Genomic DNA, 18,009 nt, shown 5'->3' with positions numbered 1-18,009 from the left:
ACCACATACATAAGCATACATGCTGAGACAAGTCAGGTTAAAATACTAATGCTTGGCTACTAGGCTCCTGTTCCAAATATTTGCAATACACACAATTGAAGCTTGGTTAAGAAGAGTAGAATTACTAGTAAATGGAGAACTGAGGAATAGAATATTTAAAAGGGTTTATTAAATTGCTTGATAAATGGAAACACTTTTAATATGCACTGGAGCACGCCTACATCTTGAATTTCAACCTACTGGAAGCTGATTCTTTTTGTACAGTTGCTGGGTCTACCCTTCTTTCTACATATACATGGTCCACTTGCAGTATAAAAATCAAATTAACTTGGAGCACAGAGTCCACAGAACTTCACTCTTTTGTTTGGAGTAATTGATTTGGTCATTTAAAAAGTATGTTCACTCATCTAAGATCTCTTCATCCAAATTGATATCTGTAGTATCAATATCCTCCAGATCCAAGTTATCTAAGTCATCTTCCAAGTCCAACAGTGTCTAGGAAAAGAAAAGACTACATTAAGGGAATACAAATATGGTTACACACTAGCCAGCTTATATGATGTATGATTCTGTATGGTTTATTTGCACATTCTGCAAAACACCAAGCTGAGGCAGCCAGGTGGAACACAAGTGTTCAAATAAGATGTAGCAAGAAGCTGCTGCTTTGGTAGGAAAGCATCTCACAGAGTTGCAACTTTTTACCATGTTCTGATCAACTGTGTTTGGACTTCACCCTCCATTCCTTGCAAATCCAGAATGCTGTAGGAACTGGTCTATATGACTGTGTACGGTTTCTGCATACCACAGGAAGGGATCCATACACTGTGCTGGTCCTAAGCTGTCTAGCTTGGTTTAATCACATTATTAGTTGAAGTCTCTAATGTAAAGTGAATTTAGTGCTTGTACTTCCCTTCACAAAAATGTATTTCAATACCTTTTGATCTCTTGTTGGAAGTAGATCAGAATTCTGCAAAACCGTCTTCATCACTTCCTGTTTAGGAGATGGAACTGGTTCTTCGGCCTTCTTCTAATGAAAAAGAGATTCCGTAAGTTCTTTTGAATTTAAATTCTTTCAACAAAAGCATGTAGACAGCAGACCTATAATGCCCCTCTCCTGGTGGTTCTCTTTCAAAGTTTCCCTCAGTAATTCTTGAGCCACATCTTCACAGCTGGTAATTGCTCTAGTCCTCGCTCCACTGCAGACTACTGTTTCCCCACCCAGTTTATTTAAAGCAGTTGATGGAACTGATTCTTTCTGAAGGTTGTTTTCACTGTATCAGTTAATTTCAAATACTGAAGTGCTGTTAGAAAGTAAGTGATTTTCAAGATCCTCAGCAGGAAAGAGATGAGGTTACATGAGATTGTCACAGCAGTTTTAGCAGAGACAGTAAATCTCAGTACTGTTGCTGGGCTTTGTGTTCCATACCCTGTAATGGTTTAACACTTATCCTTCCCTCTTCGCTGCTGCACAAGTTTTATATTAAGATAATTCATCAGTTAGTACCATTACTGAAGCAATGGTACTATTCAATTAACTGTATTTAGATTAATTATATAATTATCTTCTACAAAACTTCCTATATTCAGCCTCAGCTATAAGAGACAAGTGTTGTTTAAGGACTTCTATGCAATCATTAACTGAATGCAGAGATCTGCTTCTAACATCAGTGGTCTTGTTTTCAGCTTCTAATGCAAGCTAGTTCTAATTTGTTTTAGATAACTTGCAATGCTATTTCTGTATCATCTTTAACAAATGTGCAAACAAGTTTGATTTTGCTTTTGTACACAAGAAGCAAACAGTTACTAAAGCTACTTGAAAGTAAGCTAACTTCTCTGAACTGTCAATGGAGTTTTGTAGTGCATCTCCTACGAGGAAAAAATACAGAGACAGAATGGAGAGCTGTGACTTTCTGTTTCTCTGTTTCCACTGTAGTTCTTTCAGAAGTTTATAGCCTCAAAGAGCTGTGCCAACATTGTTGTCTTTAAGAAACTCTCACATTCCGATTTTCATGTTAAAATGTAAAGTGTATTTGACATGAGCAAGAATTAGAAGTTGTCATCTTCTATTTAAGCTCTGAAAAGCATTTTAAGTGTTTGTTTCAATCTGTATGCTTATACCTTATATTTAAGTCATGTGTTTTCTCCATAACACTTGGACAACTGAAGTGGTCAAAGAAAAAAAATGGTTTGAGTTACATCAGATATTGATTAGAACAGATTTTCAATTAGTTGAGCAGGATTTGTAGTCAGTTATGGAATAGTCTTATTCCATAACCATGCACACTAGCTAAGAATATAAAGCATTTTTAATTGCTGTAATATGCAAGAGTTTCCAGGTTCCAACTACTGAGCTTTCACAAAACTAGCAGCAGTTGAGGCAGTGTTTGTATGTGAAATTGAAATTGTTTGTCTGCAGGATGAATTCAATGGTAAGGCTCTACAATTACTCACACTAACGAAAGACGATCCAAGATAAGTAACTGCACAAAAGAAATAGTTTCACAGTCAAGAAATCATTAGTAGTTACAGAAGTAAGAAGAGACGGATGCAAAAGAACATGCAACTCTGCTGCAGTGCTTACAGTCAAGCCAATAAGAGCAATCTTTCCATTACTGGTGAAATATTCTCCAGGGTAGATGTTACCGTATAGTAGCAAGATTGCCTCTTTCTGAGAGTTCATCATTTAGTAGTAACACTGACCTGAGGTGCCATTACTGCAGAAGGCTCAAAGCCTTTTGCTTCTTCAAGTAAGTTTCTTTCTTCATTTGGCTAAAAGTAAAAAAAAACAACAAACAAACAAACACCAAAACACATGTTCATGGAATGTTGAAGTGGTTGCACCGACTTGCTTAAAGCTGAATTTACACAGCACCAAATGTTTTTCTTCTAGAGACAATAAGAGCTTCCACTTCTTACTTACAGTGACGAGGGGGTATTCCCTGGCTGGCCGCAAGTCAGCAAGACTTTGTTTAACATATTCTTCAGCAACAAAAGCTTCCTTTAATCCAGGGAAAAGATTTTCGTATTCTGTAGGATCAGCAAGGGACTCAGCAGCTTTTTGATTGACTTTAGAGAGATTCTCCCGCCACAGCTTAACAACCCTGGAGATGCAAACCATGTCTGTTATATACAGCTAATTTTGACAACACTAGTCACGCTCTGCATATGCTTTGAAGTTACCTTGAAACTTGGCTTGGCAAATATGTCCGTGCAAGAAAAGCTGCTTCTGGGAGACGCCCGGTTTTAATCAGGAGTTCCAAACATGAATCAAGCCTAGAAGATTTTAAAATGTGATTTTAACCAGGAAGTTTAATAAAGAAATTTTTGTATTAGATTAGCTGTTTATTCTATTACTTTAAGTGCTTTCATTTCAGATTTTAAAAGTAGCAGCCGTCATAAAATAGCATCAGCTTTTCTGAAAAGGCACATGCCACAGTCTTTCTCCAGGAAGCTTTAAGTTAGCTGTTTTAAGTTAGCTGTAGTTAGCCATTTGAAGAGCCTGAGGTTCTTGGCATTTTGGAAAGCAGAACAGAACAATCTGAATCTCACGCTTGCTACTTACTTTCCCTGCAGGAAGTAGCTCATAAATGCAACGTTGTTCTTGCCATCTTTTTCTGCTCCTTCAGCTAACTTATTCACCATGTTAGCGTTTCCTGAAGCTGTAGCCAGGAGCAGTAGTCCTCCGTAGTCTTGTGCATGGTGGAGACACTCCTGGGCTAAGCCAAACTGGCATTTACTGATGGCAAGCTCAGCAAGTTGCTTCCATTTCTGTTCTGACTAATGGTACAAAAAGGGGAGGGAGAGAGAAAGAAAAAAAAAACACCCTCACATTTTTGAACAATATTTAATGATTTTTCAGAGCGTTCAATATGAAAATCTAAGTTTACTTGTACCGTATCCCATCATTACATTTGTCTTCCCTTTGAGATACTATTACTGCAGCTTCACAGCATGACACAGTGGGTGTTATATGCAGATCATTACACAGCTATACCATTACATAAAATAAACACTTTTTCATTTAAACAGTAACGATCTCTTAAAGAAAGCTCCCAAGTTAGCCTTCAGAATGTAAGAAAGACATTTGTGTCTGTAACTAAGGTAACATTCCTTATCACCAACTTCATTATTTTACAACAGGAACTGTGAAATCAATTCTCTGAATAATGGCTATGGGACAAATCACTGCCTGTCAGTCTTCCCAGCGCATCAGTCTAAGTTTGCCAAGGCTGGAACAAAGGCCCAGAGGCTTCAGTCCCGCCATTCTTCCTCTCACTGTTCAATACTGGAGATTAAGGCTTGATTCTTTGTTCAAGTTTTGTATTCTCCAGGAGTTCCTGTAGTTTTCTGAGCAGAAAACATTTTTCTGTCCCCATCCCACAGCTTAGATTCCTTTGAATTATAGGCAGAAGAGCTTCATCAAGGAAGTTGGAGGCATTTATATAGTGCTCAGGGAGCTGTACTGCATCCCCACATACCATTGTCTTTTCTTACAGGGCCTCAGATTCAGGCTAATACTCGGAATTAGTACGAATCACCAAAAATTACATGTTTACCTCTGCTTCCATTGCAAGCTGATAGGCTATTTTTAATTCTCCAAGTTGAAGAGCAAGTTCAAAACGATGTTCTGGATCTGTAGATACTGCAAGAGCTTGTTGTTTGAAGCCCTAAAATAAAAATCTGAAAGTAAGACTCATCTGTCAGGTCACACAGCATCCTAGATATTCTAACAAAAGCCCTTTATACAGAAGGTTACAGTATTCTCAAATAAATATGGATGGATTAACAAGAGTTTATGCTTACAGATAAAATGATCTGGTTTTGCTTAGCAAATTCAATTAGAAATGTGAATTAGCGATATACTAAGTTTTTCATAACTAAAAGTAGTTTTCTTGCCTGTTTTTCAAGAAAATGTGCAACTCTGGTTCTCTGTTCTTTTGGAATCGTGGGAAGAACTTTATCAGCCATACTGAAATCTCTTCTCATCACAGCAGTTTGATATTCAAGCACTGAGACCAGCAAAGAGTAGCTAACAATGTTTAGCTCTTTATCACCCAAATAAAGTCGGTTGTCCTTAGGGATATAACCCAAAAGATACATTGTCCTGAAACAAAACAAAGAGTATCCATCTTGAATAGATTCACCACCAAATAGTCTATAAAAAAAGGCACAATAGTTCTCAGAGTAGCAAGAATACTGACATGAAAAATTCTACTTTTACTATATATGCACTTCCACATAACACTGTTTATTCCCTCCAAGATCACATTACTGCCTCAGAACACACCTTGGCATAATATGCAAGAAAAAGCAGTAATGCAGGGCAAGCAGGTAACAAGGTTCACCTTATCCTAACTTCGTTGAAAGAGCCTTTAACGCTTGCTTACAACCCAATGCAGCAACTCACCTGTCTAAATGGGCAATAGTGACAATTTCTCCTCCAACATAGTAGTTGAGTCTGTTCACAGAACTGGTGTAAATGAAGCAGTCGCCTACCCACAAGCCTGTTTTCACAATCTCCTGAATCTCACCAAGAACCTGCACATTAAATTTGATTTAATTAGGTATGTAAAAAAGTACTGTTAGATAGCAGTAGGACTATTGCATTTTCAAATTAATATTTATACTTCAGTAAATAGTTGGGCAAGTTGCAAAAAAGTTTAGATACAGATTGGAATTACTTAAATAATGCTTTTAGTTCTACAAAAATGCTGTAACATATGAAACCTCTCTTAACTAAACCCATTCCAAGAAACAAGCACCAAACTAAGCGTTAAGCAAGATAATCAAAGCGAAATTTCACAAGGAAAGTTGTGTTTCTGGCATTGCACAGCATGAGGTTTTTTACTTGGTTCTCAAATTTCAGTAACATTTCAAAACTTGAAAATTGCAGAAAAAGTTTAAGCAACATGAACATACTATCTGAGTGTGTGCTTTAAAAATAACCTCTATAACCCTGTGAGAACAGTAAACAGATATCTGAAGAGAAATGTAGTCATCAAGGTCTATCATACTGGGATTCCAACAGGGATACTCTCCCCAGGGAACCCAAATAAAATGATTAACAGGGTTAGTCAGGCGGATGTATACTGTGTATCCTGTATTCCAGTGTTCTGAAAACTAAAATTTAATAGGACTGTGTTAAAGACTAAATTTGCTATACTCTAGGAAGACTTGCTTCAATGAGCTCTAATCCTATTCCATTTTTTAAATAGCAGGTACCTCAAAAGCGTCTTCAATTCCATCTTCAGTGACACCTTCATGTGTTTCTTGGGCTGCTGCAACTTTTTCTGATAGGTATTTCAGAATGAAGAATGACTCTTCCGTAGCAATGCAGACAAGCTCACCCGAGTCAGACCAGAAAATCTGTGTCATCAGAATCAATGGCACTGTTTTAGACACCCCCAAGTTAATAAAAGAGGATGTGTAAATTAAGGCTAACACACAGTAACAGAAGCTTTAGTATCTGAGAAGCCAACACATACAGGGATTTTTTTTCCCCTTCTGCAATAAAGACTGAGGTAAACTTAAGAAGTTATTACTTTATTAAGAAATAATCAGATTAAGAAAATCAGCAGTCTAGTAAAAAAAAAATAAAAAAATCAGTAAACACAGACAGGTAAATATCTTCAGTCACATCTAGAAACTTACATGTTTGGGCTGAATTTCAATTCTGCGAATCAATTCTGTGTTTTCCCAATCATAGAATGCCAAACCATTAACAGATCTGACGCCCAACAGGAAGCCACCGTAGATGCCTGCAAGAAAATACAGGTGAAAGAAATCCACATTGTGCAAAAATGCGCTGACATATCTATTTTAGAAGTAAATACTTACCTTCTGCTCCAAAATCAGGTTTGAATGACTTCTTCTCTTTGAAATTTTTAAATATCTTTACAACACTGTTGCTCTCCCTGATTGCGTATCTAAATAGAGATTGCATTGTAAAAAAATAAAAATTATTCAGCTTCCAAAGAAGCAAATTACTAAAATTGTAAGCTGCTACAAAACAAGTGCATTTCACTTATCTTCAAAAATTAGCAGGGTGCTACAAATGGAAAATTTTAAAGCAGGACAGTTATTGAAAGTTTGTTAGCCACCCAGGTTTCAGTCTTCAGGCCAGTTTACCATTTGTACAGCCTGAAAATTAGCAGCAGCAAATTCAAGTTGATACAAAGGAAAAAATCTGCAACACTTACTCTGAAGAATCATGTGCCCATACGAACTCCTGTGCAGAACCAAAGCTCTTGTTTCTCAAAGCCATAGCTGTGTAGATGATGTATTCACCATCACCGCACACTACCACAAACCTAGAGCAGGAGAAAGATGCATGTCAGACATCTGTGTTCAGTTCAATAGGCACGATCAAGTAGACAAACTATCTGAAAAGTTAAAGGCCCCTAGCCCAATATAATCACTGCAAACGCAGACAGAATAAGAGAGCTTCATATATTCAAAAAATGTCACAGAACTGGATTTTCCTCTGCACCGTGTTGCTAGCTCCTTGCTATTCCCTCTTCCTTCTGGTATCTACTGAGCAGCTCTTGTACCTTGTATCCCTTTACCTTTTTTTTAATTTAGCTTATTTGTTAACAAAAAAACCCCACAATTCAAGAGAAGTGATAAAAGAATGTGGTTTGCTGCCATTACCTTATAAATTTTGTTTGCATACTTCTTTCCCTTACCTAGAAGGTCCAACTTGTCTGTTTAAGCAGCTCTTATAGGTGAAGCCCCTCTATTACCCTGATTTTACAGTGCCTGGCTCTGATACACCTGTTATCCACAGACTCTCAGCCACCAGCACACATGCAACTCTTTCATTCAAAAAGTTTTCCAATATATTTAAAAAGAAAAAAGGAAGAAATCAGACATGTTTCAGTATTTTGTTCTAAAATCTATTACCGTCCATTAGGGTTGTGCTGAATTGTCTGAGGATAGATTTCACAGCTCCCCATATCCTTTACAGCCAGTGGCAATCTTTCTCCATCTTTGATTTCAGCATCTCCCATAGCTTTCAAGTTAGCCTGTTGGACTTCTGAATGTTTAGCCCAAATAATTTTTCCATTTGCATCCATGGACATGGCAGGTTCTTCACGACCAAGCTAGGAAGTGTAGCAGAAGAATTTAGCAAATGGAGAAAACATTCTTGATTTTCTTTCAGTTGAACATATCTAGTGAAATACCCTGACTCTGTCTAAAAATGCCAGTTAAAATGCCAGATTTTCAGTAGTGTACGTATCACAGAATCAGAAGTCATTGCTCTGTACACAGGACAATGATGAATCACCATTTCTTATTTCAAATCATTAATTGTACCTTAACAATAATGCTGCCTTCATCATATCCCAATGCCACATTATTGGATCCTCTTAAACTGGCCACACACCACACTCTCTCCATACCGTAGTTGAGGGTACTTTCCAGGCGATAAGTGCTTGAATGCCAAATGCGCACAGTTCCTAGATGAAAAAGAGAAATACATGCCTTTTATCTCTTCTCTCAATGCAAGGGCAGGAGGTGTGTAGCCACACTACACAAGAAGCGTTCTCCCATAAGTTCTTCCCCTGTCCTTTACATATCAGAAAATACAAAATTACCGTCTTCTGAGCCTGTGATAATGATAGGCAATTCAGGATGGAAGCTGACACACGATACATTTTGAGCATGCCCTTCCAGTGTTTGTACACATGTTTTATTCTGCAAAAAAAGTCGGAAATACAGATAATAAACATGTTGCTACATTTTCACCTTCATTTCTTAAGAAACCTCCCCCCAAATCCAAAATTTATCTGAAAACATATTTCTCTAGATTTCTTCCAGTAACATTTATCTCCAAGATGCTCAAACAACAGCATTAGACATATTAAAAACCTATGATTGTATTGAGTTAATCTCTCCTCCCCAGAAGAAAATATTTGTTTTCCTTGACATAGTTGTTTTCTGCTATTTTCAGATGGGTTTCTGCCTAGAAGATATGGTTTCTCAGAGCTACGTAGCACAACAGATTAAAGCAAGATAGAAAGCTCAGTTCACTGCAAAAAAAGAAGAGCAAAACATCTATCTGAAACTAATTACAGGTGAAGACAGATCTAATATTGTCTTTGTTAAGAATGTTCATTCACACAGTTGTGAAAGAAAAGTCTACTCTGCTTGAGACAACTAAGATTAGACTACATAACTGATGTATACAACTGTACGTGGTGGCAAAATTTCAAGCATTGTTATGTAACAGTCACCACTGCAGTGCATACTTAAATTAACAGCGCTAGCTTTAACTTCTGAGCTTGGATTTACTCTAGGGCAATATGCTTTAACAATCAGAAAGTACTATCTAACAAATTCTGTCTTGCCCTTCTGGCCATTCATACACCTGTACACAGGAAGAACTTATGAGCTCTAGGTTCCAGCAACACAATTGAATCCCTGGATTCAATCTTGCTTTCCTGTAGAGCATTGGAACAAGTCACCTCATGACCCCTACAAACTGCCAAGCAGAAGCCCATGCATGTTTGTGCATGCACACATATGCCTGTGTAAATGTGCATAGGATGAAAAAGGAGAGGAGGAAGAGAATAAAGAAAAAAGAAAAAAATTAATGAGAAGTGAAATGACGGTAAGAGTTGATACGTGAACAATATTTACATTTGAATATAGAAGAGGAGCACCTTAATCCACAAAAAAAGGAGTCCAAAAGGCAGGGATTAATACACTACAAGAAAAAACCCTAACGCTAATAACAGAAACCCTATGTCAAATTTAATTCTACAAATTAACTTCGAGGCTATTTAAATTCACAGCAGGTTTTCTCAAGGGTTAACAATTATTTTTTTTTAAGGAAAAACATGCCATGAAATATTCCACACAGCCCCCAATGAAAAATGACAAAAATCTGTTGGTGTATTCAGGTCTTTGCCGTCTTTTTCTATTCCTTCATTAATGGTTTTGCTATGGCAGTCTGCACAAAAGTTTATGAAGAGTTGAACACATACCTGGTAGTCCCAGATCTTAACCAACCGGTCATCTGCACCTGAAATGAGATATGGCTTGTCTCCTCCACTGTAATAGTCAATGCAGTTTACTCCTTTCTCATGGCCTTCCAAAGTAAAGTTGGGTGAAGAAGAGCCAAGCTGCCACACCTTCCCAGAAAGAAAAAAAAAAACACAGCGGAAAAACCCAAACACATGTAGTTATTGATCTTTTGCATCCAGGTCAAACAGAGTAGGTATTTAGATGTACTTTACAATTCCAAAGATATAGAATATGGAATTCCAAAGACACAGTTGTTTTCTTAGGTGAAGAACCTGAACAACTGCTTATCAAACTACCAGTACTCCCCCCACAATAAACAGAAATAACATGCTGAGTTACACACGCTGTGCTCACACTTCAAAACAATGCAATTGGTTTCTTTCAACTTTTTTTTTTTTAAGGACATAAAACCATGTAAGACACTGTTTGTAAGAAGTAGTATCTGTTTATGAAATTAAGTAATAGACCTAGAAAAAGCAGTCAACTATTTGTGCCTACATGCTTTACCCCCAGCTGTGTCCTGAACTTTATTTTTCCCAGTTACATTAAATGAATGACAAATCTCATGCTAAATGAGGACTCAAAATGAATTGAGTCAAGTTGTAAATATACTATTTTCCCATGATTATCATATCAAATCAACATTTACACACACCTAATCTCAACATCTGAGGACATATGAAATCAAAACTGGCTTTTTACAGCCAATATACTGATAATTTATAGGGAATATGAGGAAGTCTCACTGCTCAGATGGCTGTAAATCTACAGTCCCAGATATTTAGTAATAGTTTCACAGCAAATGAGACTCATCAGGGTCTACCACGAGAAGGCTGAAGACACCTTTGGAAACAATTCAATAGACAGACAGCCAAGGACAGGAAAATAACGGGAGAAACTTTTGCTATTTTTTTTTTAAATGCACAGTTAAAGGCTTAAATTCTCCCAAACTACTCATTAATAGTATAACCGTTACCCCTCCCCAATATTTCTGTGTAATCCAAATGGAAATGCAGCACAAAGTTTAGAACACCACATTTCAATGATTAGAGGTGAGAAGTAATCTTGTAAATTTACTGAATTACTTAGTAGGTGCATCGTAACTCAACTGACGTTCAGGCCTTTGTTCAATAAAAATTCTGTTATTGCACTGGCTTTTAAGAATTCTGACCCATTGTCCATACAATATTATTGGTTTGTGTACTCTGTCTGATAATTACTTAATTACTAAAAAAACCCCACAATACAGTTTCTCTACCTTGATTGTCCTGTCCAAAGAGGCACTTGCAAACTGATTATTGTCTTTTGGGTTTATGACAATCTGCATGACGTAATGGGTGTGTCCTTCAAACACCTGAGAACAAGACCATTTTTTATCCCAGTCCCAGAGTTTAATGAGCATGTCATCTGAAAAAAAAAACCAAACAAAAAAACAAAACAAGCTTCAGTTAGCTTAATATATTCTGATACCTACCTTCTTAAACTACATAATCCTTAATAACTTAAAGGCTCACTCATCCCTTCCCCCTTGAAAGGAGGCATTGCTAATACTCAATATATTATTTATCTGTAAGATTACTGGTCCTTCCTTGCAGAAGGACCACAGGGAGTACAAGTTTCTCAAAAAGATTGTCCAGTAAAATGGTGATAAAACTAAGTAAGAAATATATCTGTCTTAAAAAGGGAGATTAAGAATTGATATTAAGGTATTGAATTATTAATCTTGAAATACTGGGCAGATATTAAGGAGTTGGACCCATGCTTTCTTCTCCAGCACCTACTCTGATGAGCACTAAGGAATAGGAAGCAGAGACAAACAAGCTGGCTTCCTAGTACCTTTATTTCAAGTGTAAGTGTACTAGCTTCAACAGCAAAACACAGAAATATATGGTGCCTCACAAGGCTCTCTGCATTCTTGCAGAGCTCTGACTGCATTAGTAAGGTTTCCAGGAACGACAAGGACTGAGTAGTACAATGTAGATATTCTTGGGCAAGACCTGTTGGGATACTGTGATCTTCCCATCCTGAGTAACACAGATTGCCTCAAATAACAGCGAACACAGTAGTATTTTGGGAAAAAAAGATGAAAGTTCTCTGTTGCTTCAAGTTCGATTGCCAGCTGAAAACATACTCCAAACCATAATGTCATTTTTTTTTTTAAAATAGAACTTTAGTGTGGCAAACTCTCAAATAACAGCTAATGAGAACCTTATGAACCTAAAATGAACATTTCCTCTGGCAGATATTAAGCAACAAGGTTCTTCGGTCTTCTCTGACAAGAACATAAGCTATCATATTTTAAATTGCAAGTACAGTTGATATTCCATTAAAAAAACATGAATGTACCTGGCAAAGGAATAACACAAAGTGACAACTGTAATGTTGGCTACTTACGCAAGGATTCCTGTTTCAACAGAAAAAGGAAAAACATGCAATACTTCACTAGACAGAAAACAGAAGCCTAAAAATCGCTGGTTAATAAATATAAAAATATACCAAAAGAACTCTTACCACTGCTTGTCAGTATGAAAGGCTGTGTGGGATGCACAGCAATACAACGAATGTAATCTGAATGGGCTTCAAACATGTGAACTCTTTCCAAGGTGTTATAATTAAAAACTCTAATTTGCATGTCATCCTATGAAAGGGAAGAAAAGCCATCATTGAAATAGGTCTCTCTGTATAATATACCTTATATTCAACACAGAGTAGCTAGAAAAAAACATTCCACTATTGAAGAGCCTCTAACAACAAAATGTTTAAGAAAATATATTTTCTGTACATCGCTAATGATACAAATTATACTTCAATTCAGAAGTCTATGAATTACCCAATCCTATTACAAGGCATTTATGAAATGGAAAAAATTTTAACTAAAATTTCCTTTTTAAAATATGTATTTAAAATAGTCTTCTGATTTAAAATTAAGGAAAGTGCAAAAATGCTTTTAAAATTATTAATGCTTTATATGAAAATTAAAAGCAACGTTGTCCAACATAAAATTTACAATGATGTTAATGCTGTGGGGCCAGGAAGAAAGAAGTTGTAGCTCTAAGTCAAGTGGAAAGGTGACTTCAACTTTCTTTTTTACAATTGAGATCTGGGGGGGGGGGGGGCGGGGGGAGAGATATTTTTATTTCAGACACAGTATTATTAAAAGCACTATTCCCAAATATTTAAAAAAAAAACCCAAACTATCTGACAAGGAATAAAACATCAGCTAAACTTTAACAAGTGACCATGACTTACAAGACCATCAGAGTAGATGAAACTTAGTGATAAACTACTTGTTTTATCCAAAGCATTTACTTTTCCACTCTGTCTTTTCCTTTTTCACACTTGTGTCTGTTTAAGCAGCAACACCCACAGAAAACACTCTTTGGAATGGCAAAAAGGACAAGCATGTTCTTTTGAGACCATCCTATCAGTGTAATGAACATGGCACACACAGAATAAGCAATGACTAATGCCACATTTTCATAGTCACTGACTAAAACTTGGCCCTGTTGCTGAAAGCAGCTGTCTTGCCCTTTCCTTACCAGTTCTCACTACTGCATTGCAGCCTCCCTTGGGAAACATAGCTGCACACTGAATCAGATCAAGAAACTGATCCAGGTGAAATTAAGTCGATAAAAATAAAAACAGAGACTAACTTTCATCAGTTACTAATCCAGTTCCCATGCAGCTGTTTGAACTCTTGTGCTGCCAAAGAGGAAGTGTTGTACTTCTTGGGAAACAGTGCTAACTTATGAGTAGTTGAAGTAACTGGGTCACAGCAGCATAAGACAATGAAATGACAAGAAATTTTTTACTCTGTGTATAGGGCAGAAAGACTAGGAAAAAAAATTGAGACAAAAAATTTTAGGCATTACCTCAATTTAGAGAAAAAACATTCATTCCATCAAGAAAAACATGTTACCAAGATTAGAACAAAACTATTCGTCTCAAAGTAGACTCATTGAATAACAGCAGAGTATTTTTCTAGAGGTAAAACTCTAAAAAAATTATTTTTAATATAACCAAGAACAAAAGTAGAAAGTAACTTCTAAAGTCATCTTACCTAGGACAGTCAACAGTTTCATCTTAAAGCAGCACTACTAATATTTAGGCAAAATTGGGTGCTGATTGTGTTCCAGTTGACAGTAAAAGTTGAATCTAGATCTACCTTGCACTACATGCAGAATTAGCCACCATATTAGGTTGCTCTCCTTTGAAATTAAAAGCTTAAGTTTCTAAGCTTACTTAAAGGAGAAAATTTCTGGGAAACTGTAGTGAAGTATTCCTTTTCTTCTACAAATTCATATCAAATCATAATAATATGTGATGTACACAGGAACGGCATGAAAATAAATTAGAGAAAGTACTACTGCATATGGAAATCATAAGATGACGATAACTTACAGCTCCTGTAACAACCCAGTTCTTTCTTGCCACAAATTTGGCAGCTCTCACTGGCAGGTCGCACACTTCAAAAGTCTTCACCAGAGTCTAAAAATAAAAATAATAAGTTTATAGCACTGGAGAAAATATCAGTTTTGAAATCAGCTCTTCATCGCTTCTTAACAGTGTCCAGTACGTTGCCTTTGGCAACTCTCCCAGAATCCTACAACACTACATGCACACTTTTTAAAAGGAGCATACCTGTCCAAGAAGGGAGATACTTGCCTGTTCTGGTCTTTTAACGTCACCTTTATGTTCTCCCTTCATTCTTAACCTAATCCCACCTCCAAATATTTTTGGTGCTGCTGCCCAATTTCAACTATACTCGATAGATGGGTAAAAGTCTAACAATTCCTACAACCTTCACAAATATAGATGGCAAGTACAAGACAGAGGCATCTAATCTTTCAGAAGGAAAGGCATTAGTTTGCAAGGAATCCACAAAGGAGGTAATTCTTGAAAAATAAATTTCTAGAAGATGAAACATCATTACAGTCACAGCTAACGATATTCCTTGCCTATTATAGTGACTTTTGCAATAAGATGGGGAGAGTGCAATGCATTAGTGGCAGTGATTTAAGATTCTTCTTGTGTATCTAGTATTGAAAAATAGAATTTATACATCCGTCAGTTATGAAGATTTCATAATAAAGGAAAACCAAAATCATCACCTGTGTTTCATGGTTCCAAACACAGACACTGCCATTGTAAAGGCTAGCCAACATCCATGGTTCTGTGGGATGCAAGTCTACACTCTTCACCCGGTCTGACCGAGCTGTTAGTTTCCGTTTTATATCAAGTCGGAGAGGCTAGAGAGGAAAAGAATTGACAATACCAAGTTATTCAACATAAAACTGACACAGAAACATGATGGAAGAAGGAAAGCTGAAGTTAAACCTTATAATAAATGGAGTCAATCCTGCTTTTCAGGCAGACAGAAGACTACTACTCTTTTCTATCCATCGGCTTATTTGTTTTTGTAGGGATTTCTAGAAATATCACATCTCCACCAACAGCAATGGGTCCATTTAATTTACTTTTGTAAAATTCAGAATTTTTTGATACTGTAAAAAGTATCTCCAGCACAGTCAAAAAAAAAGATGCACTGTACATCTTCCTTGTATCCCTGAACTACTAAAGCAAAGCAAAGAGAATTTCCTTCTAATACAAATGATAGAAAGTTAATCTTCCTGCGATTTCACCTGAAAATCAGGTGGAAAAGCCAGTTATCACAACAGAACACAACAACATTTGCCCATTATAAATTTATTTCCATCCACAATTCCAACATTAAGTTTCAGAACTGAACACTTGTAAAAAATGGGGGGAGGGAAAAGTTTAAGTCTTTCCCTTATAAAGAAGGCTTTGACCTTCCACTTACATCATTGGCAATGTAAAGCCAGAGTATTTAAGAGGCATGAAGTATAGCAAAGTGGTTTTCTAAAATATTTGAGGCATTATAGATTTGTTTAAACACTCAAAGACTGTTGAGCTCACTTAATGCTGCTGACATTTTGTATCAGAGAACTTAATGAGTAATACCTGATCAAAGAATCATGCGTTTAGTAGCAGAATAAAATTAATAAAACCCACAGTTACATATGTTAGACACTGCAAGGAGAAAAAGATACCTAGCTATCGTGTAGTACTCATAACTTATGGACATGACATCTGACAGTAGAGAATAAACTTGTGGTTTATTTCTCCTGCCATAAATACTAGAAAAGCAGGCAAGATAATTGCATGTGATTCTGTGCTTATCCTTAGAACTGCTCTTATCTACTGCTACTAAGGACCAGACTATGGCTGATCTAAGAGGTTAACTGCAACGTGTACTCGAAACACTTCGACAACGATTAGGTCCATTTGATGAATACCACACTGGTAACACAGATCAAGGGATCTGCTCTGTGACTTCAGGCATAATCATGCTAGGGGTCTTTCCAGTGCTTGCTTCTTAAGTTATTTAACTTAAATCACAGAATAACACTCCGACTTCTTCAGGTAGCACAGGAACAGGGAAGCCCAGGGCAAACAGAGCAAGAAGACCCTGCACAGCCACCCCTGGCTTGTCCTGCCCAGAGCCAAACCCAGCTCCCTTGGGCAGGACCAGCAGTGCCCAGAAGGGCCCCGCGACACCCGGCCTGGCTCCCGGCTCGCCCTGGCGGGGCGGCTGCTCAGGCCCTCACCGCTGCGAGGCCTCCTGCTCTTCAGCGTCCAGCTGCGCCGTTTCTCCGGAGGCGCGGGGGGAGCCGGCCGGAGAAGCAGCTGCGCGGCGCAAGGCCGGGCTGCCTCACTGAGGCCACGTTAGAACAGCTCAGGATTCATTTTTCAAGCCTCCTGCACCGGGAGCTTGCGCGCACCGCGCCCGGCCAGCCCCGCTGCCGCCGGTCACTAACGGCCGCGGCACCCACCGGGGCAGCCCCCCAACCCTCCCCACACGGGCCGCCGCCCGCTCCGGGCCGGGCTCCTGGGGCCGGACCACCGCCCCGCCGCGCTCCCCGGGCAGCAGGCCTCCTCCCCCGGACTCACCATGGCCCCGCGTCGCCCCGCGGCAGCGCCGACGGCTGAGGTGTCGCTGCGCCCCAGGCAGGCTCCGACCCTCCGACGTGGAGCTTCCGGACCCGCCGCTCTCGCGAGAGCGGCGCCGAGAGCTCCCGGGCCTCGCGAGAGCGGGGCGGCGCCGTGGTGTGCCGGGATATGTAGTCGGCGGCGCCTCGGCGGCGCGTCGCGGGGCAGGCTGGGAGTTGTAGTTGCCGCCCCGTCACCTCAGGGCGGCTGTCACGGCCGCTGCGGTGCGCCTGGCGGCAGCCGACCTGAGGCCCTCTCTGTCCCCAGCCACAGTCCTTTGTGCGACCTTGGGCCTCTCAATTAGATGATGGTGGTGGAGAGCTACCGGGCTCTGCCCAGTTGTGGGTGACCCAGAGAAGAGAAGGGTCCTCTGACCCCCTTTGCCCGCTCAGTGTGGTCTCAGCGTGCATAATGGCGACGTCGCTCGTAGGGGCCAGGTCCTCAGTGGAGAGTGTGACAGGGCCCTGAAGCAAGCCCCTGGAAGGAGCCCAGCTTGCCTCTCTCACTCAATGAAAGATAATAGCCTGGTCAGTCCTGCAGACCCTGTAGATGTGAAAGGCTACGTGACACATTTCTTAATCTTTTTGTCAGCTAGAACTAGAGATACCGGAACCCCAGACAGCATCTAGTAGAAACGTTACAGGGAATGTGAGATTTTGGGAAGCACCGAAGCACAAGGAACCACTGTTGAGAAAACTTCTCCTAGCACTGCTGCCAGATTGAAGTTCCATCTTTAATTAAAAATTGCAACCCCCACATTTCATTGTATAAAGGAGAGGAGTAGCACGGAGAATATTGATATTCATTGGGATTCCGTTAAACACAATACTCCTTTTGATACAAGTGTTCACCTGGGGATTAGGAGCCCTGTGTGCTCTATCCTACAATACCATAAGAAGGATTACATTGCCCTGGAGCGTTTACAGTTTGAAGGACATAAACAAACAAAAGGGTGACAGAGAGATTACT

The 18,009-nt window shown here is 38.9% G+C and overlaps 1 protein-coding gene across 4 annotated transcripts; it reads right to left on the bottom strand.

Annotated features, from left to right (window-relative positions):
* Positions 1-147: 147 nt before the first annotated feature.
* Positions 148-17,124, bottom strand: COPB2 (coat protein complex I subunit beta 2). 4 transcript variants are annotated; one of them, XM_087739373.1, is made up of 22 exons: positions 17,002-17,124; positions 15,141-15,278; positions 14,431-14,517; positions 12,541-12,667; positions 11,288-11,436; positions 9,990-10,136; positions 8,598-8,697; positions 8,317-8,459; positions 7,903-8,102; positions 7,200-7,310; positions 6,838-6,926; positions 6,652-6,758; positions 6,223-6,366; positions 5,408-5,538; positions 4,897-5,104; positions 4,557-4,667; positions 3,563-3,777; positions 3,181-3,273; positions 2,921-3,101; positions 2,701-2,769; positions 935-1,027; positions 148-511 (listed from the first exon to the last, which is right to left on the bottom strand). In XM_087739373.1, the coding sequence occupies exons 1-22, from the start codon at positions 17,002-17,004 to the stop codon at positions 473-475; spliced, it is 2,685 nt and encodes an 894-aa protein (XP_087595499.1). In that variant the 5' UTR covers positions 17,005-17,124; the 3' UTR covers positions 148-472. The 4 variants fall into 4 exon arrangements, with proteins under 4 accessions (XP_087595499.1, XP_009475787.1, XP_087595500.1 ...); XM_009477512.2 differs by having other exon boundaries at positions 148-495; XM_087739374.1 differs by having other exon boundaries at positions 935-1,024.
* Positions 17,125-18,009: the final 885 nt, after the last annotated feature.

This window comes from Nipponia nippon, unplaced genomic scaffold, assembly GCF_047370975.1.
Source record: "Nipponia nippon isolate SJK-2023a ecotype South Korea unplaced genomic scaffold, ASM4737097v1 scaffold_7, whole genome shotgun sequence".
Lineage (NCBI taxonomy): Eukaryota > Metazoa > Chordata > Aves > Pelecaniformes > Threskiornithidae > Nipponia > Nipponia nippon.
The sequence above is the reverse complement of the archived record's forward strand: the minus strand, read 5'-3'. Positions and strand labels throughout refer to the sequence as shown.

Excerpts from the sequence above, each read along its gene's own strand:
- COPB2 (XM_009477512.2), bottom strand. Across the intron at positions 14,518-15,140 it reads TTTGGAACCATGAAACACAG|ACTCTGGTGAAGACTTTTGA; the intron begins GTGATGATTTTG and ends TTTTATTTTTAG. Across the intron at positions 6,367-6,651 it reads TTGAAATTCAGCCCAAACAT|ATTTTCTGGTCTGACTCGGG; the intron begins GTAAGTTTCTAG and ends CTGATGACACAG.